The 25,320-nt window shown below is 41.8% G+C and overlaps 2 protein-coding genes across 2 annotated transcripts in view; one reads left to right on the top strand and one right to left on the bottom strand.

Moving 5' to 3' along the window:
• SYCP2L (synaptonemal complex protein 2 like) overlaps nt 1-20,254 on the top strand; it is a 115,589-nt gene extending 95,335 nt beyond the window's left edge. The window contains exons 28-32 of the mRNA XM_081827528.1: nt 10,613-10,696; nt 12,852-12,888; nt 13,349-13,543; nt 15,256-16,487; nt 20,131-20,254. Of these exons, the coding sequence (XP_081683654.1) occupies nt 10,613-10,637 (25 nt within the window). The 3' untranslated portion in view covers nt 10,638-10,696; nt 12,852-12,888; nt 13,349-13,543; nt 15,256-16,487; nt 20,131-20,254. The remainder of the gene's footprint in view (nt 1-10,612; nt 10,697-12,851; nt 12,889-13,348; nt 13,544-15,255; nt 16,488-20,130) is intronic.
• ELOVL2 (ELOVL fatty acid elongase 2) overlaps nt 9,795-25,320 on the bottom strand; it is a 74,196-nt gene continuing 58,670 nt past the window's right edge. Inside the window, exons 4-8 of the mRNA XM_006739817.3 lie at nt 24,064-24,141; nt 20,119-20,290; nt 15,087-15,211; nt 14,470-14,604; nt 9,795-12,894 (exon numbers count right to left, since the gene is read on the bottom strand). Coding sequence (XP_006739880.1) covers nt 12,769-12,894; nt 14,470-14,604; nt 15,087-15,211; nt 20,119-20,290; nt 24,064-24,141 — 636 coding nt within the window. The 3' untranslated portion in view covers nt 9,795-12,768. The remainder of the gene's footprint in view (nt 12,895-14,469; nt 14,605-15,086; nt 15,212-20,118; nt 20,291-24,063; nt 24,142-25,320) is intronic.

Here is a 25,320-nt window from a genome sequence, read left to right as displayed (position 1 = left end):
TGACCCTCCCCCCTCTCATGTGCTTGCTCTCTCTCATTCTTTCTCTCTCAAATAAATAAATAAAATCTTTAAAAAAAAAAAAAAGTTTAATTTGGAACGTATATTCGATGTGTGATTTCAGCATCTGAATGGAGTTGGCAAGTGGGTACCTGGATATTTGAGACTAAGACTCATGGCAGAGGGTTGAGCATGAGACTGGCTGAGCTGACTTGGACACTGAGTATAGAGAGAAGTGCCCGGACAAAGTCCTTGGGCTGTTCCAATGTGTTAAAGGAAGGTAAGGGAGATGAAGCCAGCAGAGGAGGAGGGGTTGAGCAATGAGATAACAAGGAGGGTGGTGTTACAAAAGAGAATTTCTGTGTATATACGTGCATGTATACACAGTGAGAGTCTAGATTCTAAAAGATATTCACCAAAATGTCAACTGTGGTTATTTCTGTGTGGTGACATTTTAGGTGAATCTTCTTATCTTAGGCTACTTCTGTATTTTTAGAATTTAGTCCAAGATAAGAATTACTTTTGTGGAATAAATTCAAATAGCATAACATTTATAAAGAGTTATTTTTTCCCCTTTCCCTACCCCTCATTCTTATCTGTGATCCAGAGGTAACTACCTCTTTATAGTTTGGTTCGTATTCTTCCAGACACTTTGCCAATGCTTATAGAAGAATGTGTACAGATGTCTGTGTAAGGATACATATGTATATTTTTAAGTAACACAAATGTTATACTAAATAGGCATATTTTCTCTGAGCAATAAAAGTAGGAATCCTTTCCAAGTTAATAATATGGATCTACTTTTTTTTATTAACTGTAAAATATTCTAGTTTATGGACATGTTATAACTCATACATTGGATTCCCTATTGATGTACATCCAGGTTATTTTAAATTACTATTACAAATAACTCTGTAGTGAATATCCTTTTACATATATCTTGAATTACTTATCAGCACTATTTTTTAAAAAGATTTTATTTATTTCAGAGAGTGAGAGAGCACACACATATGAGCAGGGAGGGAGGAGCAGAGGGAGAGAAGCAGACTCCCCGCTGAGCCCCACCCATGTGGGGCCAGACCCCAGTACTCGTAGATCGTGACCTGAGCTGAAGGCAGATGCTTAACTAACTGATCCACCCAGGCACGCCAGGAAAAAATTACTATTTTGGAAAAAAAAAAAAAAGCAAATCTTCAAATCAAAATAGTACTAAAAGAGGATATAGAAAAAAGACTAATCTGGGTTAAGAATATTAGCATAATTCCCAGCTCTAATGGGGAATTGGATCACATGAGAATTAAATGTACATGTGACAGTTGGTCACATGTAACAGGAATCAGGCTCCAGCAGCTAAACCAAATTGGGGTTTTCTTTATCCCCTGTAAGCTGCAGCCCAGAGGGAAGGGGGTTATCCAGGGCTGGTGATGCAATAGAATGAAGTGGCCATCAGAGACCAGGTTCTTTGAGCTTCCGCCTCAGCCATCCTTCTTATGGCTTTGGGCTTTATAATGATTGTCTGCTCTACTTCTGGAATCTCTTCTACACTCCAGGTAGGAAGTGGGGGATAGGTGAAAGGTAAAAGAGGTGTGCCCGCAGAATCTACCTTCACCTTCCTTTTTTCTAAATTAAGAAAACAGTTTTCATGGAAGCCCAAACCAACAGACATTTGTCTCCATCTTACTGACCTGAACTGGGTCACGTGGCCTCCACAGTGGAAAAGGAATATGGGGAGAGTTTAACTGTTAATGTCTTCTCAAAAAGTGGGGATCTGTAAATAAGGGAGAACAGATGTTGAATAGGTATCTAGTAATGTCTGTCAAGCCTGAATCAAATTACATGTGCTGAACAGAGGGGAAAAAAAAAGGATTTAAATCACACAGGTGATGCTGTCTGCCATTCTTTAGAATGAGCATGCACCCAAGTGTTTGCATTAGGATGGGAAAACCTATCCCTCATTGATATCAGCTCTTATCTACCTCTTGTTTTATGAGGATCGAACTGGGCTCAGTCCCAGTCTGGTTGTTAACAACGTGCAGTTTTCATACAGTATGGCCCCAAAAGCCAGCCCAGCCACTGCCTCTTGGTACTCCACCCAAGAAATAACTGGCTTTTCTCCAACAGTGGAGGAAAAAATAATCTGCGTCTATTAAGAGGTAGCAGGCACATCTTCAAAGCAGCACATTAAGTCCTTTTTTTTAAAGGTATTCATTTATTTGAGAGAAAGTGCTTGCATGCATGCAGGGGGAAGAGCAGAGGGAGAGAGAGAATCCCAAGCAGACTCCCCACTGAGCCCGGAGCCCAACTCAGGGCTCGATCCCAGGACCCTGAGATCATGACCTGCACCAAAATCAAGAACCAGCCACTTAACCCACTGAACCATCCAGGCACCCATTTTTGAGGGTGATTTTGACTCTGGCTAGCTTTCACCCAGTGAACTGACTTCAGCTGGCCACAGAAGATGCAACTTCACTGAATATCTGAGTTAGGGATGTAGCTGATAAAACATAGTGACGTTCATGTTGGCTCACTGGGTTCTGAGGGACCAAGAGGGGGGTTGTTCAGGCTCAGCTAACCACCGTTCTTTTTATTTTCTTTCCAGCAGTCTGAGCCACCTGAGGACGATAAAGCTGGCTTGGGCCACACAATGGTGCTTTAGTGCTCTGGCTTATTCATTTTGCTTCACTCCAAATGGAACCCCTGAGTTGGAATAGAATAGAATATGTTGGTAGTTTGCAACTGTGTTATTGTCCCTTTGTTCACAAAAGTTAACCTTCTGTATCAAAATTTGGTCAGAAAATAGGAAGTTCAGAATGTTTACCAACTTAGAGTGTTGCTTTTTTTTTTTTTTTTTAATGATTTGAGAAGGGTCCTCAAGTTTTGTGGGGGAAAGAAAATCTTAACATCTGTATCCATGCTATTTGGTAGATCTCTTTGAGGAAGAATTTAATTTGTGATAAAAAGAGCTCAGATGAAAAAGGCATATTTTGAAAGAGTTACTATTTCACTTGATCCACAACTATTCTAGTTTCTTCAGCACTTTCACAAAACCGCCAGCTTGAGCAGATGAGAAAGACTCACGTGGTAATTACTAAATGCTCTAATAAAGTCTGAGTGCATGAAGTTTGCATACAGTTGAGTGGATTTATTTTGGAAAAATAAAATCTATCTAATTTGAGGCCATTTACAAAGTGTTCACAAACTGGATAAGTACAGTTAAAAACTGTGGACTGAAAACAGTTTATTCATTGTATGGTATAACTTAGTGATGTAATGTATCTTATGTATTACATATTTAATCTGCCAAAACAAATGTTTACAACCCCAGTGTGTCATCTTTTTTATTTAGGATTTTTTAACAAGCTATGGTTTAGTATATTATCGCAAGCTTTACAGAGTATGAGAGCACTTTTTCTTTAAGTCCAAAGGGTCTAATTAACCTCATCTCATTTGGGTGTATCCAGTTTAGGGCTCACGATTCCTGGTGACCTGGCGTATTGTGGATTTCAGTGCCAATTTCAGTGGATTACATTGACTGTCTTCAGTGAAGGACATCTAAAGAGTATATATGACTTCTGGTAACGGGTAAACATATATTGGAGAGCTGTTCTCTCCAAAGCCTTCAGCGAGCTCACGTGGTAGAGGTTAGGATGGGTAAGGTGTGATCTTAGCTAGTAAGAACTTAGTCTTAAGACACCAGGTAATTGAAAAATCTCCAGGCTGTGTGTGACAAGGGCCATAAATGAGTTGTGAACTGAGCACCAGCAGGGTTGTGAGGAGGGAGAGGTCCTTTTTGTGGGGTTGATCGGGGACAGCTTCCTGGAAGAAAAGCGCCACTTGAGCTCCTGAAGGATGGGGAGGGTTTTTCTAGGGTTAGCAAAGAGGGACTAATGAGACTAGTGGAACAGAGGCAGAGGGATGCAGAATTTGTTTGAGGCTGTAATATTATGGAGTATTAGTGGAAATTAAGGCTCAAGCTGCCTTTACTGTCTTCACTGCCTTGATTGGAAGGACTTTATTCTTTGGTGAGAATGAGTCACTGAAGACTTAGCAGAGAATGATAAACGAACATGGTGGTTTAGGAAGATTAATCCACTAGTAGTATGAAGACCAAATGCAATCTACTAGGAGGTTTTAACAGCAGTAAAGGCCTCCCTTAGGACAGAACGTAAAGGGGGGAGCAGGTATGCTAGCTCATGGCAGGTAGGGAATTTTTAAGAGCTAAGCTTGAGGATGAGTTGATGGAAGTTGCAAAAGCCATGAACTTGAGATACTGGGGGATATCTCTTTAGAAATATTCCCCAGGAAGTCTTCACTCAACATCATCTTATTCTGCAAATCCTTATTGAGCACTAACTGTACACACAACCAAGCTCTGTGCGTGGTGCTGAGGGTTCAATGTTGTTATTGTCAAGGACCTCAAGGAGCTAGCTGTGCGATGGGGACAATTACACAAACACGGAGAGCAGCTTGGACCAGAGTTCACCTCCCCTCTACTGAGAGCAGCCCTGTGCCCACCTCAGCGAACTCTGGAACCAAGCTGTGGCCTTGACCTCATTTGAGGTTTCCAACATTCCTCTGAACTGTAACCTTCCATCCTCCACAGTGGCTCTTCCCAGTATTTACTGTGATCTTCACCCCTCTTCCATGCAGATTATCCCCTGGCCTCTGTTCTCTCTCTCTCTCTCTCTCTCTCTGTGTAGTTGACACACAATGTTACATTAGTCTCAGGTGTGCAACTTAGTGTTTTGACAACTCTCTACATTATGCTGTATTCACCACAACTGTAGGTACCATCTGTCCCCACACATCACTATTACAATATCATTGACTGTATTCTTTATGCTCTGCTGTTTATTGCCATGACTTACTCATTCCATAACTGGAAGCCTGCATCTCCCTCTTCCCTTCACCCATTTTCCCCAACCCTCCATCCTCCTCCCCTCTGGCAACCATCTGTTTATAGTTCTGATTCTGCTTTTTGTGCATGTATTCATTTTTTAAGATTCCATTTATGAGTGGAATCATATGGTATTTGTCTTTCTCAGTCTAATTTCATTTAGCATAATACCCTCAAGGTCCATCTGTGTCTCAAATGGCATGATCTCATCCTTTCTTATGGCCATGTATTATTTCATTGGATATATTTCTATACTACATCTTCCTTATCCATTCATCTTATCCTATGTCACCTTATCCATCCATTGATGGACACTTAGGTTGCTCCCACATCTTGGCTATTGTAAATAATGCTGCAACAAACACAGGGGTGCATATATCTTTTCAAGTTAGTGTTTTCATTTTCCCCAGGTAAATAGCCCCCAATAGTGGAATTATTGGATCATATGGTATTTCCATTTTTAACTTCTTTTTTTTAAAGATTTTATTTATTTATTTGACAGAGAGAGACACAGTGAGAGAACACAAGCAGGGGGAGTGGGAGAGGGAGAAGCAGGCTTCCTGTGGAGCAGGGAGCCCGATGCGGGTCTCGATCCCAGGACCCTGGGATCATGACCTGAGCCGAAGGCAGACGCTTAACGACCGAGCCACCCAGGTGCCCCTCCATTTTTAACTTCTTGAGGAGTCTCCATACTCTTTTCCACAGTGGCTGCACCAGCTTACATTCCCACCAACAGTGCACGAGGGTTCCGTTTTCTCCACACCCTCGCCAACACCTGTTGTTTCTCATCTTCTTGATTTTAGCAATCTAATAGGTGTGAGGTGATATCTCAGTGTGAATTTGACTTATATTTCCCTGATGATGAGTGATGTTGAGCATCTCTTCATGTGTCTGTCCGCCATCTGTATTTCTTCTTTGGAAAAATGTCTATTCAGGTCCTCTGCTTATTTTTTAATCAGATTGTTGTGGGGTTTTTTGTTTTTTTTTTTTTTTTGGTGTTGAGTTGTAGGAGTTCTTTGTATATTTTAGATGTTAATCCTTTATTAGATATATCAATTGCAAATATCTTCTCACACTCAATACATTGTCTTTTTGTTGGTGGTTTCTTTTGCTGTGCAAAACCTTTTTATTTTGATTAGTCCCACTAGTTTATTTTTGCTTTTGTTTCCCTTGCCTTAGGAGACCGATCTAGAAAAATGCTGCTACCGTTGATGTCAGAGAAATTACCACCAGTGCCCTCTCCTAGGATTTTTATGGTTTCAGGTCTAACATTTAGGTCTTTAATCCATTTGGAGTTTTTTTTTTTTTTTGTCTATGGTGTTAGAAAGTAGTCCAATTTCATTCTTTTGCGTGTAGCTGTTCAGTTTTCCCAGCACCATTTACTGAAATGACTGTCTTTTCCCCCATTGTACATTCTCGCCTCCTTTATCCTAGATTAATTAATTATATATATGCGGGTTTATTTGGGGGTCTCTAGTCTGATCCATTGATCTATGTGACTGTTTCTGTACCAGTACCGGACTGTGTTGATTACTATAGCTTTGTAGTATATCTTGAAATCTGGAATTGTGATACCTTCAGCTCTGCTCTTCTTTCGCAATATTGCTTTTGTCATGCAGGGTCATCTTTGGTTCCATACAATTTTAGTATTATTTGTTCTAGTTCTGTGAAAAATGCTGTTGGTATTTTGATAGAGATTACATTGAACCTGTAGATTCTCTTGTGGTCTCCAGCTTATGCTGTGGGTTCCAGCTCACTCTTGATCTCTCCCCATTCTCTATCCATCCCCCCTTCCTGACGTCCTCCCCGCCTGGTGGACTTTGAGGCCTAACGCTGGACAGGATGACAGCAGCCTCACAGAAGCTTCTTAATCACTACCACAGCTGTATAGGGTCAAATCCCTGGCATGAGCCCCTTCATGGACATGTGTGGGTATCTCCATAGAGGTTCTGCTGCTGAAATCCTGGGCCCTGATCCACAGGGCAATAGTCCTTTTTTTCCCACAAGAACTTAGAATATGCTTCAAAAGTGTAATTCACACTTAGCGAAGTTCCAATGGTTTTTGCTGCTTTTCTCAAGCCAGGTGGTGTGAGCTCAGCAGGAATAGGGGTCTTGGCCTTCATAGTCAGGGCCCCCATGTATGCGATAGGAGTCTGTGAGCCCAGACATTTTTTTTTTTTTTTAAAGATTTTATTTGACAGAGAGAGAGAGACAGCGAGAGAGGGAACACAAGCAGGGGGAGTGGGAGAGTGAGAAGTAGGCTTCCCGCAGAGTAGGGAGCCCGATGCGGGGCTCGATCCCAGGACCCTGGGATCATGACCTGAGCTGAAGGCAGACGCTTAACGACTGAGCCACCCAGGTGCCCCGAGCCGACATCTTTAACAGCATTAACAGCACATCTTACAGAGCGTGGTAACTGCCGGTTTTCCCTCTAGGAGGTGTCCACTAGACAAGAGCTTCTTAAAAGCAGAGAACCTGTCTGTTCTCTTGACATTTTATTCCAAACCCTGGGCAATGCCTGTCACATGGGAGGCACTCAAATAGTTGCTGAGGGAATGGGGACTCTATTGGAATCCTAGGTGTTTAACCTCTGGAATTTTCTTGAACAAAGCCCCCTCATCTATATGGAGAATTTCTCATCCATCGAAACTAAGCTCAGGTATTGCCTCCTTTAGTTTTCTACGTTTTCTCAGTAAGCTGTTTTTTAATACTTCTATTATTTTATAACTAAACATTTCTCCATCTATTTTACCAGACTCTGAACTCTAAGGGCAGATATATCACCGGGGTCACTTCTGTATCTCTAGTGTAATACACAGCACTGGGCAAGGTAGATTTGTGAACAATATTATTATTTTTTTTTTTTAAAGATTTTATTCATTTATTTGAGAGAGAGAATGAGAGACAGAGAGCATGAGAGGGAGGAGGGTCAGAGGGAGAAGCAGACTCCCTGCCGAGCAGGGAGCCCGATGTGGGACTCGATCCCGGGACTCCAGGATCATGACCTGAGCCGAAGGCAGCCGCTTAACCGACTGAGCCACCCAGGCGCCCTGAACAATATTAATATTAAGTGAACATTACTATTTCCAGAGTTTATCCAAATCCCATAGGACTAAACTAGCTTTTATGAAGGCTAGGGGCACCTGGGTGACTTAGTCGGTTAAGCCCAGCATCTGCCTTTGGCTCAGGTCATGATGTGATGACAGGTTCCCTGTTTGGCAGGGAGTCTGCTTCCTCTCCCTCCCCCTCCACCCTGCTCCGTTCATGTGTGCACATGCGCGCGCGCTCTCTCAAAATCTTGGGAAAAAAAAAAAGCGGCTAGTTCTACGTGGGCTAGCTCAGGTAGAGTGCTCAAATCTTGGAGAAATTTGCAACTTCTAATACTTGTTACTAAGGGATGTGAAGTTCATTTCCCTCTTAATATAGGACATGAACCCAGGCAACATGGCAAAATTTTTCCTTCTGTTCAATGCTCAGGAGTCAGACCCAAATGCCTTCAGGGGTCAGCTAGGTGTGTTGGCTGAAGGCAGATGGATGAGTCCTAAGTGTGGCTGGCAAATATGAGAGCACAGGTCTGCTCCCCAGGCTCCAGGCTGTGGTGTGTGCCAACGGCAAAGGCAGGCGGGTGCCAGGAGCTTGGAGCGAGCTTGGCCTCACGCAGGCTGCCAAACGTGACCTGGCCTCAGACGCCTTCACAATGGGCTCCCGGTGAGTGGCTCCTAAGATCCTAATGACTGTACTTACAAACCGCTTGTTCTCATGCTGTTATTCCAGTGTTCCCTCCACAGAGTTTCTTAAAAGGGAAAAAGGACCTACACTCTTCCGTGACTGAGAGTCATGTTCTACTGAAGGTCAAGGGATATTTTAGGTGACTGCAGTCTCAAAAGAGTGCTGATTTCTTTGTGTGCCTTGGAAGAGAACTCTTCCTTACATATGTGAATGTAATTGATTTTGAAAAAAGCCCACTGTAATAAAAACACACACTGAAGTTTTCTTAATATAAAGAAACTAAGAAACGTATCTGGGTGAATGCTTACCATGTATAAGCAGCTGTTTTACTTTGCAACAAATTCTTAGGCCTTGCTCTAGAGACCAAAGGATTTCTTTTATTTTTAAGCATGAATTGAATCCACCCACTGTTTAAAATGAAATCCCAGTGGGTTAAGAGGAGGCTCTTGAAAATGTCCTCTTGTCCCTGCCCCCATTCAGGTAGCTAAATTGAAATCCCCCCTTTCTGTGCCACCTCTCCATCCCGTTTCCCCTCCTGCCCCATCCCTGTTACTATCTAGGGATTTAAGCAATTTCATAAGTGGACTTTGAGCACATCTTTTGGACTTGGCTTGTTCCAACATCACCGTTCAGAACGCTACACTGACACAACAGAACCAATCAGTGATCCTGCTGGACGACCTTGACTTCCGTCTCTGTGGGGCTTCATCAGGGTCAAGTCTCCGCTCACCTCTCACTCCTGAGCTGGCGCAGCCTCCTCTCTGCCTGTCAGGGCGCTCTGCAGGGGGAGAGTCTGCGGCTCCAGAGCATGGGAAGAGGTTTCTGCCTCACACTGTCCCCTCAACCAGGCCAGTGCTCCTCCTTGGGTTATTCTATAGAGCAAATCTGCTTTATAACCGCTATATCCTCTGCTCATCTAACTGGTCTTAAATTTTTCTTGTAATAACCATTTTCTGAAATATTTTAACTTGGTATATGAATATTATGTAAAGCTAATACTGTTACATAAAAGGCCATGCATTGCTTGCTGAAATGAAGAATTAAACGCTTAAAATTAAGTGCTAAAATATCCCTTTATTAAAAAAAATTCCTGAGTAATCATTTGGAATACCATGCAGGCACACATTTTAATGTCTTTGAACCAAATAAGAACAATCTCAACATGCTGTGCTTTAGTGTAAAAATCAATTTATTATATAACAATCATACAGAATGCTTATCGGTCTACAAAGAAAAATGGCTTCTCCTGCATCCCTGTCCACCCCAATCATGATATTATGTTCTCAAGTATTTTCAAAGGAAAACCAAAAAGTGATATCCACATTTTCTAAATAAGGAAGTCCCCAGAAACATCATAAAATGATATGGAAGAATCATTATGGTCTCTTACAAAGTGCTGTGCCCATCACAGTAAGTATCATTTTGCCTTACAAATAAAAATAAGTACCTCTCTGATGGGGATAGGGAGGACCTTCTCTCTCAATATGCCTGAAGGCGTCAATATATCATTTTGATGGGTTGAAAATGTCACTTCATTTCCATTTAACATTCCATTTTGTTTAAAAAAAAAAACTGGAATTTTTAACATGTGCTTATAGTATTACATATTTTCATTCTTATGAGTAAAAGGAAATTTGGGAACAAAAAGTTTTCATTTTTCTAACGTATATAGGCTGGCTTTTTTTTTTTTTTTTTTTTTTTTTTACAGTTTTAGGAAAATCACATTAAATGTAGACATTTTGCTTTTTAAAGTTCCAATACTTAATAACAGGTCAAAATATTTACCTGATTCAGCTTTTGCGGCTAAGATTTCATAGCTCTGTGTATTTGTATCAGCCTTTGAATGGTTTAAGGCTAGAAGTATTTGATTAGAATTAAAGACCCAATGGGAAACAGCGTCCTGAAACCTCTACGTTGAGCTGGAAAAGGGCAAACTACCCTGGTTTTTCCCTTTGATCTGAGAGGCTTCCACCTGCCTTGTACTTACAGCTGGGGGGCTCACTCATTCTGCTGAAGGATGGCTTCCCTCCTTGCTCTGCCAATACCAAGTCCAGGAAAGCACCAAAGTTGCAGGTAAACGCCGGGGGGGGGGGAGACTTTCTGGCCTTCCTGACATTTGAGGACCAGCTGCAAACAATGAAGGCCCAGTGAGATCCGGCTTCTCCCTGAGTCTCATTTTTCCCCAGAATGCACTTTGAGAACAGATTTTTAGCCCTCACTTGGGACCTAAAACTGAGCTAGAGTCCAGTTGCTCTGAGGGGCTTTAGTCCAACCCATGTTTGTTACAGAGGAGTAATCAGAGGTATACTTGGGGCTAGCCCTTATTTTAAAATGAATTTCTGGGAGAGAACGATACTCCTAACAATACTGTTAGGATGGGATGGAAGAAGCAGGGATGAAGCACCCTAGAAAAATCAGTTTTAGAAAACTTTTTAGAAAAATAAATCCAAGAGTAAGTGGGTGTCAAAAATGTGTGTTCAATAAAAATGGACCAAGTGCCCACCTATGACATGTACATATACGCACAGCGCATCTACCACAACAAACAGCCAAGACCCGTCATCTTCCACACAGCGGGCCAGGTCCTGAGAGGGTAGCAGACGTGAGCGAGAAGTGAGAAAACACAATCACAGTCCACGTTCAGTGTCGTACCAGAGTCTGTGCTCTTTTTTAAACGGAGAAGAATTTTAACACTAGAAAGCGAGGGGGTAAGGAGGACAGAAAGGCATCCCGGACAGAGCGGATGGGGTCCAGTGAGCGGTAAGCATGCCCTTCTGGTGCTTGTGCTTCGGACCTCAACGGGACACCCTATGAGCTATTTTAAAGAGAAGGTAGGAAAGAGTGTCAAAGGCGGCAAGTCTTGTCTTAGGGCATAAATCTTCCCCACATCTTTAAAAAATATTGTTTCCATTCTTGGTGCAAGTGAATAGTAAAGGTCCAATACGCAGGGAGAAAAAAGAATATTCACTACTGCTTTCGTCTGCTTTTGTGCTTGTTCTCAGTGAGAGCGTGTTACCTGGGCAGGGAAGGGATGTGCTGAGTTTGCCAAATTGGCACTTTTCACGGAGGCTCATTACCACCCCCTGGCTCAGCGTTGGAATCTTTCCATCATCCTCCTCTTCCCATTTTCAAAAACTTAACCTGCAAAGAGTGACAGCAGGTATTTGGGGGTAGTATTCACAAGCGGGCTCACAAGAAATAGTGGAAAAACCCAATGTCTGTTTTGCCCCAACTGCTCTGATTTAGAAATATTCCAGTGGCTTATCCTTCTAGGGAGAAGGGAAGATTCCTTGATCAGAAAGGAAACGGGCAGCCAGATTTAGATTCTGCTTTCAAAACTGAGCAAGGTGTGTGTTTATAACCTAAAGTAGGGGAATTTAACATAGGAGGTAGACATGAACATATGAATAGTCATGGAAACCAAATTAAAACTGAGGAACAACTCCTATCCGAAGCCCCTGAGCTATGAGGATTTGGCAGATTTTTTTTCTTCTTAGAAAAAGTAATCGTCAAAATAAAATACAAATTTCATTACCATATCACGAAGTTGAGACTTAGTGTAGGAATTTGACAGACTGCACCTTAAAAGAAAAAAGTTGTGCTAGATTTTCCTGTCTTCCATGTATAATCCATTTTAATTATTTTCTGGGGTTGAGTCCTAATGGAACAAATGGACTAATGACTTTATTGCTTAATAAGCACTAAGCAATTATTGCTTAATATAGATTAAGACCCTGTGGTTAGAAGGTAATTACCATTTTGTTTTAAACATTTCAATCTGAATAAAACTTTTTATTTGAAGACTGGCTTCGGAAAACAAGGCTCCATGTTTCCTGGCTTTGTATGTGTATAAGGCGTTATGGAAACAGTTTCTGGTGAGGGGTGCAGTTTGTGGGGAGGAGGAGAGAGAAGCTACACCAGGTCTGAGGTCTACAGAGCTCGGTGTCTGAGGTGACACGGTGTGCTGACGGGAGCATTCAGTTAACAGATTAAGCTAATAGCAATATATTAATACATTCCGGGTACAAATGATTTATAAACTCAAAAGAAATTAGTTTATGCTAAAACATGTAACTTTAAATTCAGTCTTTGCTTTAAAACAAGCGAATCTGTTAGGCTATTATATATGCTTTGTTACTCGATGTTTATTGTGCTTTCCTGTTGATGACCCCATTGGTCACGGTGAAGTAGGCTTTGGAAAAACCGTTCTTAACTTCTTTCCCTGCAGGTGGCTCTTCCATATTTTTCTTCACTGGCTTTTTCTGGTATGTCTGTTGGATGTGTATATTTCAAAGAGGGGGGGAAAAAAAGGATTCTTGAATAAGACTTTCTCTCTGACATGGCATATAATCTAAAACAGTTCATGATTTTATTGCATATTGGACAAGAATTTTTGTAACAGGACAATTTTTAAGCTAATGGTTAAAAATAAAGGGGTAAAACCCAAGACAAATATGAATTCCAATGAAAGGTTATTTCTTTCACCTTATCAACATTGGTTAGGATTTACGTATTACGGGATGGGCATCCAAATTATTCTGCATGTTGCTTCCTTGTAGTTCCTAAAAATGAGATCCTTTTCCAATTCAAGTTGAAAAGGTGCTGTTATTTTAAAAGTACCAGTACCTTGGATTCTGGCTTGATTTGGGTTTTGGCATATCCTTCCTAATTCTGACAAAATATCCGATTACATCTCATTTTTACTTTTTTTTTTTTTTTTTAAAGCAATGGTATTAACAAGGGTCAAGACTGAAATTATATACTCAACTCTAAAGGAGTAAGATTCCATTTGAACCAACAAGTAGGGTTGAAGTTCTGGGCGCCCAGCACCCACCCTGCTGGGCCGCATGCTCCTGTCCTCAAGGTCCGACCCCAAGCACCACGTGGACTCCCTGAGCTTTCCTGGAACAGTCTGTTTCGGTTTGTTTTTGTTTGGGTGGCTTTGTTTGGTTCTATCAATGGTTATTTCTCTAGAAATTCTCAGAGGAAACTTATCTCTTATAGAAGACAAAGGCTAGCCAGTCCAATTTCAGAAACACAGGGGCTTAAAAAAAGCTTGTCAGAGGTTCAGGTTCCCACAGCTGGGCTCTGTATGAAGCCCCTGTGGGTTAACTTTCAGCAAACACAAACTAAAAAAGAAAGCACTTGTTGTCTGAAGAAAGAAATACACACTTGATTACAATTTCAAAAGTGCTGTTTTGAATATAAATGTATGTTCTCATTGCTTTTTCATGAAGCTTAATTTCTCTGTCCCCCACCCACACAGGAGAGTAATTTAAAATCTATAATCACCTGAGGCTTGTGCCCTGCTACGGCTTTCATCAGTTTTTGTCTTAACAGAGTTGCTCTGAAATTGTGTTTTGAAGCTCTGTTCCATTTAAATTGTTGATTAAAAGAAAATGACACTTAGTGAAGAAAATGCCAATGTGACCTTTCCACGATGGCTGGCCTTAAAAGTTTTTTTTCCAAATAGTGAGTTTATAGTATCACAGTGCTGATATAGAAACAATTTTTTAACACTAAATTCATTTAGCTTCTGTTTTTCTCCATTCAAACAGATTTCCTGCATTCATATATAAGACTTGGGTAGCATGGTGCAAATACATCAACCAAATGTGTGACCTGACTGAACTCTAATAAAATGCCCACTAGGCTCGAACAGGGGTTATCCTTCAAGGGGAGGATGTGGGGTGTGGAGTTAGGAATGCACATTTCTCTGTTTCCTTTGGGTGCCTCGATTAGGCACAAGTCTGTGCTACGTTATTTAATTGGCAAAATTAAACCTCTAGGTGAGGCAAAAGCCCAGTCTACTATGTTTTGCTGCTGAAGAGTTACAGGTCACTTACCTGCACGTAAAAATTTAAGAAGAGGATGACTAACGTCAGCATGTAGTAAGACTGGAAGATGAGACAGCCCAGGGGGAAGCCACAGGGTCTCACCACTGCACTCATGGTGTGCGTGATGGTGAGCACGAACTGTACCTGGGGGAAGGGGGTGGGGAGGCAGCAGGTGAGGCAACCAGGTGAGCCAAAGAAAATCCATTTTGAAATGTTATACACTGAGAACTCAACTTCTGGTACTCCCTAAGATTCGGAAACAAACGCTGAAGCAGCCCACTATCCTATCCAGACATTTTATTTGAAATGACACTAGTAGGTATATACAATTGCCCACTAGTTTTCTCAGGGAAGAGTAGCAGTTGAAATTCTTTAGATAAAAATGAATCTGTTAAAATTAATGTCTGGGTTAAAGCATCTACATTTCAAAGCAAGGAATAAGCTAATTGTATCCACAGAGGGCATTTTAACACACCAGGTTTAATGCTTAAAAGGCCATTTTAGAGAAAAATAGGCAGCATCCTCACACAGAAAAGCCTCTGGGAGGATGACAGATTCCTTTCCTCCATCCCTCAGAATATTTAGATGCTTCACATGGAGAACAGCGGAAAGAAGGGATAACATACCAGTTGAGCCTGTGTGAGATATTTCTTCCACCAAAGATACTTGTGCATAGATGGAAACACAGAAAGGCCATAGTAGGAGTACATAAGAATGTGGATAAAACTGTTCAGTGTGGGTCCAAAGAAACCTGTGAAAGTACAGTATAAAAATTACTGTTCATTCTTTATCCAGTGAGACTGGTTCTTCCTGTACACCATCACTGAAGATGAATAGCAACTCCGGTACTAGCAGATACCAGAATTTCACATGGACAGACTCCCTTTCGCTTCTGTGCTCTTACTCCAGGATTCAGCAAAAGTCCCCGAGACAAGACAAAACTGGGATGGTTTTTCAGTCAGAGTGTCAACCAAACAGGTAATTCCTGATCTGCAAAGGTTTTACTGTCTCTTACACCATCGTTATTATCCACTAATCTGGGAAAAAACGAAATGTTTGCTTAAAACTGGTGGCAGAACTCCTCTGAAAGAGAAGTGTCTCTGCTTTTGCTAAACCTTGGATGAACCATTTTGATTGTGGAAAGAAAGCCACCAGTACGAGGCTGAACAAAGCGTTCAAGGGTCGAGGACAGTATGTTGCTCTTTATATTTATAAATTCAACCTGAAAGGGACCTAGGAAGCAGGAGATGCTGGGGGAAGGCGAGAGAAGGTCCCGCAGGAGAGAAGGCTGGGACAGAAGAAGGACCTGTCACTGAGATTTCCCAGTGGCTGGGTCATGTCATGGACTTCTAGGACAAGGAATGTCTAAAATCCAATTTGAGGACCTGTGCTGTGCCCCTCCCTTCCTGAAGTCCCTGTAGCTGCCATCAACGGGGGTGAATGATGTTTTGGGAAACCAAAGGCAAAAACTAAGTTCTATGTTGGCTCAACTAAGAAGCAAAAGGATTTAGCTGCAAGAGGTGGGATGTCAGAGGCAGGTTCTTTGTTGGGAACTGGGATACTCACTGTCATGAGGAGTAAATCAATACATACATGCAAAGTGCTTACAATGGTGTCTGGCAAAGTGAATATCACTTACGTGCTACCTTGGGATCCAGATGGAGCTGAGTCCTGCGGTGAAGAGGCTGTGGAGCTAGAGGACCCCTACTAGCTAGGTCCCCTTGGATACATCAGTTTTACTTGGTAAATTTTGATTTTGCCATCTGGAAAATGGGCATGATGGGATTGACTGAATACTATATAAACTGAAAAGTACTGGACCTATGCTGGTTAATCAATTTAAATTCTCTAGCCTGGTTTTCCAATTCTAGATCAGAGGTCTGGTTAGATAAATGCAAATCAACGAATAAGAAATGAAAACAACACTCGCATCCAGTAAGTCCTCCGCAAACACAGGCTGGAATAACTTGTTACAGGGCTTGGATTTACATGAAAACACAGAGTTTCAGAGTACCAGCTAGCATAAGGTCAGTGGTATTTCTTTACTCACCTGAGTTTTCATTACCATGAATGAATGGAAAAGGAGTGGTTGATTATAATTTTATAATATTTTAGGTTCACTAGAAATTGTCACACACAGCATCTTATCAACAGGAATCCGATGTCTTTACACAGCAATTATGTGAGACTGTCGTTCAGATGCTTAGTGATTTGTAATGAGATAGCTGATAAGCACAAAAAATACTTAACCTTGATAATTCTTCTTTAATATTGATTATGGGCTTTATATTGATTAAGCACAAGTCTATCATTGTCTTAATAACAAAACTCAAACTAGATTCGGTCCAGGAAGAGGTATAAAAGACCCATCTCTTTCTGACTCCTGCACCCCCAGCAATTTCCTTCTTCACACTCTGGTTTCAATTTGCATCTTCATAGTCACTGATATTTCTTAAAACATCAAGAATGTTTGGGATAGATCTCTAAGGTCCCCAAATCATCTTTCTTTTTTGGGGGGGGTTTCCTTTTTTTAAATTTTAAGTTCAATTAATTAACAATATAGTGTATTATTAGTTTCAGAGGTAGAGTTCAGTGATTCATCAGTTGCATATAACACCCAGTGCTCATTCCATCATGTGCCCTCCTTCATGCCCACCACCCAGTTACCCCATCCCCCTCCACCTCCCCTCCGACAAGCCTCAGTTTCTTTCCTATGCTTAAGAAGTCTCTTATGGTTTGTCTCCCTCTCTGGGTTCATCTTGTTTTATTCTTCTCAGGTTTGTTTTTTTACTAACCAGAATCATGCTGTATGTATTGTTCTTTGATGTGCTTGTTGGAGATGTTCTCAGCCTAGCACACTCCTTGTATCCATTCTATATTCCACAGAAATAGTTAGATGTTTGGGTTGCTTCCTTCTGCTGTTATAATTATGCCCACTTTTGTGCACAAACTTGAGCACAGGGGCTGGAATTTGAGGGGAAGAGTGTCAATTTGAGCCCCTGGCAATCTGAGGTGAAGGCATGTTGACTTGGCATTTAGCAGGTGGCAGGCCGTGCATGCTGACTCGGGCAGGAGGGCGGCTGGACTGTGAATTTGGGACCCACAGGCCGATGGCATCGTGTGTGACAGGGACGTGGCTGGTTTTGCTTTTAATTTTTGTTTTTCTGGGAAACTCGATCTCTCCCTCTATTCTAAATGAAAGCCTTGCTGGATAGAGTATTCTTGGCTGTAGATTTTTTCCTTTTAGCAGTTGGAATTTATCATGCCACTTTCTTCTGGCCTGCAGAATTTCTGCTGAAACCCACTGATAGCCATATGGAATTTCCCTTGTATGTACATGCTTTCCTTTCTCTTGCTGCTTTTAAAATTCTCTCTTTATCACTACTTTTGGCCATCTCATTTACTTTGTGTCTTGGTGCAGACCTCTTTGGGCTGGTTGTGTTGGGGGCGCTCTGTGCCTCCTGGATCTGGGTTTCTCTTTCCTTCCCCAGATAGAGGAAGTTTTCAGCTATTATTTCTTCAGACAAATCTTCTGCGCCCTTTTCTTGCTCTTCTCCTTCTGGGATCCCTATCATGCGACTGTTATGCAGACAGTGTTGCTGAGTTCCCTGGGTCTATTTTCATTTTGCTTTTTCCTCCCTCTCATCTGCTCAGCTTGATTGCTTTCCATGACTCTGTCCCCCGGGTGGCTGATCCTTTCTTCTACTTCCTCTTGCTTGCTATTTATTCCAGATGGTCTATTTTTATTTCCATTTAGTGATTCCAATAGCTCTAATTGGTTCTTTTTTATGTCTTCTATCTCTTGGTGGAGGGTCTCATGGAGGTCCTGCAGTCCTTCCTCAATTCTAGCAAGTATCTTTATGAGCATTACTTTAAATTCACTATCAGACATATTACTTACCTCCGTTTCGCTTAGGTCTCCTACTCTGATTTTGTCCTGTTCTTTGATTTGGGACATATCCCTCTGTCTCCTCATTCTGCCTCTTGCGTGGTCTGTTTCTCTGTGTTAGGAAAGTCAGCTCCGTCTCCTGCACTTGAAAGTAGTGGCTTTGTGAAGAAGAGGTCCTGCAGTACAATGTCTGTTCCCCAGAATCTGGTGCTCAGGGGGGTCTTCTATGTGTGTTGCTCCAGGGGTGTCCTCCCATTGTGGCTGGGATGTGTTTGCCTTCAGTCCTGTTGTCTGCAATGGCTCCCTGCCTGTTGTGGGCAGGGTCTGGTGCCCGTGGTGTTAGTGGGCTGCTCCGGGGCTGCCTTGGGCTGGAGTTGAGTCAGAGCAGGCGTTTGCTGGAGATGGAGTAGCACCAAACTGCAGGCCCTGTCCCTGTGTCATCCCCGGATAAGCTTCTGTTGGTGGATGGGGGCCTGCAGTCCGGCCCACTGCTGGGGTCACGGTCAGATGGGTGTGTGGTTACCTTCCCCTCTCCCTGGGGCAGGACTCACTCTGGAGTGGTGCTGACCCTTGTCTGGGCCGCGCACACACCGCCAGGCTTGTGGCACTGCTTTGACGGGATCTTGCCAAGAGCGATCGGAGGGGGTGGATCTGCTTCGCTGTGGCCTCTTGTCTATGCCGGGCTGCGGAGAGTCTGTTCTGCCAGTTTTCGGGCTGCTTTCTGAGTTATTTATGCCGACGTGGGTGCTCTCTAGGCGGCCACGCGGCGAGAGGTGAGCCCAGGGACGTCCTACTCCGCCATCTTCCCAGCAGCCCTCCCCAAATCATTTTCACTGAAGTTTTACCTGTTCTGAGTTTTCACAGACCATTTTTAGATCTCGGGATTTAAGACAATCAGAAAGTACTGCTGTCCCTACTGCGGGGCGTAATGGACCTGTTAGTAAACTATGAAATCCCTGTCACGAGAGTCATCATCAGCTTTTTGAAAAAGTGCAACAGAATTAACAACAACAAAACCCAAAGTGCATCCCCCAGAGCTGGGGGAAAGAGTTCCTGAAATTCTTGTTTCATACAAAGTATATACATGTAAAGAGGCTGGGATATAACGTGTACTGTAGTTCTCAGTTAAGAAAAATATTGAAAGCCACACAGAGCTGTGACCTTAGTTTTTCAGAATGGGAAAAAAGTCCTAGGAGTTGAAGGGACCCCAAGCTGTAGCGTGGCCAGGTGGTGACTGTGGAAGGTGCCATATTTATTTCTGCAGGAGTCTTTCAGCCCCCGGGGTTGGAGGACAATTTCTCCAGCTGGCGTACATGCTTCTGGCCCTCAGACCTTTGGTGCATAGAAAAAAAATGTTTTTAAAATTTAAGGTAGGGCACCTGGGTGGCTCAGTTGGTTAAGCGACTGCCTTCGGCTCAGGTCATGATCCTGGAGTCCCGGGATCGAGTCCCACATCGGGCTCCCTGCTCAGCAGGGAGTCTGCTTCTCCCTCTGACCCTGCCCCCTCATGTGCTCTCTCTCTCTCTCTCAAATAAATAAATAAATCTTAAAAAAAAAAAAAATTTAAGGTAATACTCAGATTTTGCCAGATTCAAAGACCAGAAATAACCAGCCACTGGCAAATAGGTGCTTCCTTGTGTAACAACGCAGGCCACCCCATGGCCTCCCTTTTCTCTCTCCTGATATATGCAATATTCAATACAAGACACTCACTAGAGGTCTTAGAAGACCCAATTACAGAGAACTAAAAAAATAACGAAATCACTTACTTTGCCCACAAGGTATCCAGTTCAAAACACACCACCAGATGTTAAACATGGAGGCATGATGGTATACGTGAAGAAAAGTAATCTGACTGGTTTTTTTCCGCAAAACAAAGAAAATTGTGTCCAGGAACTCTACTGATTTGGAGAAGTAGTACCACCATAACACCTTAGCTACCTGTAAGAATGTGGAAACAGAAAAGAGAAAAGGTGAGCAATGAAAATGCCCCTCCTGCTGCCCTCCCTACCTCTTGGCAACCTGGGGGACACTGGGTTTCACTAGTGTGCACTTCTCTCTCGGGAAATCACACAAGCGCCTTCCTGGCATCTCTGCCTCCAGTTTCTCCCTATTCCCAGCAATCCACCCCACTCTAGTGAAAACAAGTTACGCCTCCAACATGCAGATCTGATCAAGGTACTCCTGTGCACCTGCAGAGCACAGGCTCTTTCCCGGCTTGCCCTGGCTGCCACTTCCTGCACCGCTCTCGGAGTGCCCCACCCCTCCTCTGCGAGCGCCCCACTGTGCACTGTCCAGGTGCTCTGCATACTCTCCCTGCCACGCTTGCTGCTGTCTCTGCTCTGGGCTTCCTAGCCCCCTCCTCCCCACATGCACCCCCCTCTCCTCTGGAACTCTACCTAACCCTCTCCTTGCTTTTCTCAGGCCTCATCAGCGGCTGCTTCCTTTGCATTCCCCGATGACTCTGCCTCTGCGCTCAGGAAGCAGGCCAGGGTAGTGAGGGTTAGGCGGCCGAAGGCCCATCACACAGGGCAGGGACCGGCCCATCTTTGCTCTGTGCTGAGCACTCAGCAGATCACTACTGTTCCTTAACGTTAGGTTTTCACTTTTTCCCCTCTTCCTCTAACCTACATATGTTTTTTGTCTCTGAACTGGTACAGGGCCCAGGAGCCGTCTGTACGTAGAAGACTACTTCTTCCGCATCTCCTCCTCAGATTTAAAATCAAGATGCCTCCAGGGTTGTATGAAATGCTGAATCACTACGCTGTACACCTGAAACTAATATTACACCGTATGTTAACTAATGAATTTAAATAAATGCTCTTCCTCTTCACTGAAGTGGTGGGTCAGGATTCCCCCTTCCCTCCTGAGCCCCTTACGAAGTCTCAGCTACAGGGGGAATACTTGAACTGCGCTGTGGTTTTAGCGCTAACATTGAAACATATGAGGAGAGTGTGTGTAACAGAAACTTTGAAGTTAGAACATCATGCTCTATTGTCTGCTTCCCAAGAACACAATAAGGTGTGGTGGCTTCCACCCTAATGTTTAAGGATATAATTAAACTTCACAGACGTTAAGCCAAATATAAATGTAAAACAACAACCCTTAGAGAATTGTATGGTATCCCAAAACGTGCTGGTCTGTGATAGAAATAAATGAGAAACAAAATGGGTGCAAAAAAAATGGGTGCAGAGAAATCTATATACCTTATTTTGTATTATAGCTTTGAAGATGTTTTTTAAAAAGAGGATTCAAACATGTACATCTTAATATTAAAGATTTTAAAGAAAAGGTTTCTATTATCTAATAAGCAGGATTTTTGATATGGAAATTGTTAAACATCCATAAATGTAAGGAGAGTAAGTATAAATTATAGAACCTGTGTAAGGAGAGTAAGTATAAATTATAGAACCTGTGTATCTATCACTAAGCTTCAAAGTTTTCAGTATGATTCAATTTGTTGAATCAATTCTATTTCTAAACATTTTTAGGGGGGTGTAGCATATTATAAGCAAATGCAAGCTATCATTTTATCTATAAAAACTAACAGATACTTTTTTTTCTTTCAACATAACCACCATGTCATCAGCTAATAAAGTTAATGGCTCCTTAATATCTACTAATAGCCTCCTCTGTGTTCAAATCTGTCTCAAAAATGTTTTTTTATAATTGATGTAAATCCGGATGCAAACAAGGTCCAGCTTGCACTGATGTGATATGGTTCTCCGGTCTCCTGATCAGTAACAGTCCCCTTTCCTTTTTCCAGGTCTTTTCCTCACAAAAACTAGATCAGCTGTTAGAATTCCTACTACTATGGATTCCTAGTGTTATTTAACTTGTTTCTCTATCCCCCACATTTTCTATAACTAGCAATTAGACTTAGAGGCTTGATAGACTGAGATTTAGGGGTTTGGGCAGGAGTACTTCTCTGGTGGTTCTGTGTACTTCCTGATGCATCATACCGGGAGGCACAGAATTTCAGGGTGTCTCACCGACATTCATGGACAGAGTTCAGACATTAACAGCCTAGTCCAATCGTTATGAAGTTTCTTTCCTTCCTTCCTTTCCTTTTCTTTATATATTTGAGAGCAGGCGCCCCACTGAGCAGGGCGCCTGATGCAGGGCTGGACCCCAGGACCTTGGGATCATGACCTAAGCCAAAGGCAGACACTTAACCAACTGAGCCACCCAGGTGCCCCCATTATGAAGTTTTTCCATTCACCTTTTTTTTACCCAAAAGTTTTATCACTTATGGATGATTGCTGAACAGATCCATCATTTCACTAGGACTTGCAAGAGGGTGATTTTCTAATTCTCTTGTTATGCATTTTTCTCTAGAGAAAGAGCTCTTCTCTATTTGGAAATTCACATTTGAAAAGCAAAGATAAATGTTTCTTTCCCTTTAACTTTTCTTCCCTAGAATGAGTTGGTGTTCTAGCAACCTTCAGACGTCAACAATGTGTTTTTTGGTATCATTTTAAGCTCATGGTTTTTAAATAAATGTAATATGTTTCATCAGTAATCTTTTGAATTGTCCCATCTTGAGCACTGGGAGTCCCCTTCAAGGTGGCTCCTAGATCTTTTCATAATGACCAGAGTAGTCCTGGACAGCTTGCTTGCTTTCTGTCACAAGATGTCCTGGATTCTGCTTATGCACTTTTCCCACCCCAAACCAGGAATTGGCCAATTCTCTAAGAACCCTAATCCCTTCTGGTGGAAAATTATATTTAGAAAGCGCAATCTGGGTATTCATTGCTCACTGCACTGGGTTGTCAGAGACTAACTAGGCCTTTTCTGGAGATAAGAGCTGAAAAACACATTTGTTTTTAGAATAATGTTAATTCTGATATTTCCTATTTGAATCTATGATTAATGTTAGAAAAGAGATACTAATAAAAAAGTTAAACTATGTTTAAAATACTAGTTGTAATGATATTAACATTATGTACTTACTTTATTCTACAGTGTACCTATAACAGTCTCCAAAAAGCAATACTAATATTTTTATTAATAGAAACCAAAAAAATTACAGAATACTGTTAAGATATATCCCCCTAGGGAATTTCAGTCAAAACACGGTGTTTTTAAGTCCCTTGAAATAATTCTATAGGTGGTTATGTCACCAACTTAATATATGGGTGTATTTATTTATTTTAGTTTCCAAGTTTTGGGAGGAAGGCTACCTTTCTTTTTAAATTTAATTTTGTTTCAGATTATGTAAAATACTTAATGGTTTCAAAATCAAATATGACACAAGGTACATTCAGAGAAGCCCAGCTTCCATCCCTATCCCCCTCTGCCTAGTTCCTTCACCCAAAAGGAGACCACTTTGTTAGGTTTTGGTTTATTCTGCCACTGTTTCTTTTCAAAAACACACACACACACATTCCTATCACTTCTTGTACTATACTATAAACAGTCTGCAAGTTGGTTTTTTTTAGAGAATGTCCCCAAAATGGCTCTAACAGTACAGAGATCTTCCTCCTTCCATTTTGCAAAGGGATCCATTTCTGGATGTGCCATGGTTCATTCAGTCAGTCCCCCCACTGTTGGACATTTGGAAAACATTTTTGTTACCAAGCATTTCTATTAGAACAGGAGGACTCCCTTTCTTATGTAATCCCAGCCCCATCCTCATATCTGGAAGGAGAAAACCTCCTCTCCTTTTCAAAGAGAAATGGTTGCAGAGGGTCAATCAGCTTCTCAGGACTCACCCGGACATCAGCTTCCCCGGCACTGGCGAGATCTTGACACTGTAAGTTGTAGCCTCCTTCCCAACTGGAGAGAATAAGCTGCCAAAGAAACAAAGGAGGAAAAGTTAACACTAAAATTTGGAAAGAATGGAATTTCCTATTCATGTTTCTGATTGGCGTCTCTTTAAGGTCTGAGTAGGAACAACCCTGCACTTGAATTTCTCAATCCTGTCCTCAAACTCATGTGATCAAAGGATTTCATTCTTGCTGTTGAAGAGATACCAATGGTTGTATTCCTGATTTGGTATAATTCACTTCTATCCTTTACAGTGGCCCAAAGGAACAGAATTTGGCTACTATTTGAGTAACAAAATATTTCATGTAAGGAATCATCAAGTCCTATGTTTCTATAGGTGAAATGTAGAATTACGTGCAAACAACTGAGAAGAGCCTAAAAATTTTCTTTAAAGATTTATTTACTTATTTGAGAGAGAGAGAGAGAGAGTGGGGGAAGGGGCAGAGAGAGAGAATCTCAAGCAGGCTCTCTGCTGAGCACAGAGCCTAACATGGGACTTGATCTCATGACCCTGAGATTATGACCTGAGCCAAAATCAAGAGCCACCCAGTATTATTCAATAATTATTTAATAATATTTAATTATTTAATACTTTGTACTGGCTTACCTTAATTGATCATCTCCATAATTTTATGAAGTACGTATTTATTACCATTTTACAGACATGAAAACTAGGGCTCAAAGGTTCTTAAGTCATTTTCTTCATTGTATTTATGCCCCTTGGTAATCAATCATTTGTGTGATTATAAATGATTAATATCTATAGCCCTCATCATGTTGAAAAAACAAAAGGCTCAAAAAGGTTTGTGCCTTTTTTGCTCATCTTTGAATCCACGGTTCCTTGCCCAATGCCCAGCACATTGAAGGCACTCAATAAACATGAGAAAATGAACTTTTAAAATTCTTTGTGGAAAATTCTGCCAAAGAGGTTCTGTCTTTTCTTTCCTGCCATTACTGCAAAAACTTAAAATTCTAGAATATAAAGCATGTACATAAGGCATTTTCCCCCTTCACTGAATTTTATTTAGGGGAAATTTTTTCTTATGAGAAAATTTTTTTTTTTTTTAAAGATTTTATTTATTTATTTGAGAGAGAGAGAATGAGAGACAGAGAGCACGAGAGGGAAGAGGGCAGAGGGAGAAGCAGACCCCCTGCTGAGCAGGGAGCCTGATGCGGGACTCGATCCCGGGACTCCAGGATCA

This window comes from Leptonychotes weddellii, chromosome 8 (genome assembly GCF_054177405.1).
Source record: "Leptonychotes weddellii isolate Sample4059 chromosome 8, ASM5417740v2, whole genome shotgun sequence".
Taxonomy (NCBI): Eukaryota; Metazoa; Chordata; class Mammalia; order Carnivora; family Phocidae; genus Leptonychotes; species Leptonychotes weddellii.
Note: the sequence above shows the minus strand (reverse complement) of the source record. Positions and strands in the feature narration are given on the sequence as shown.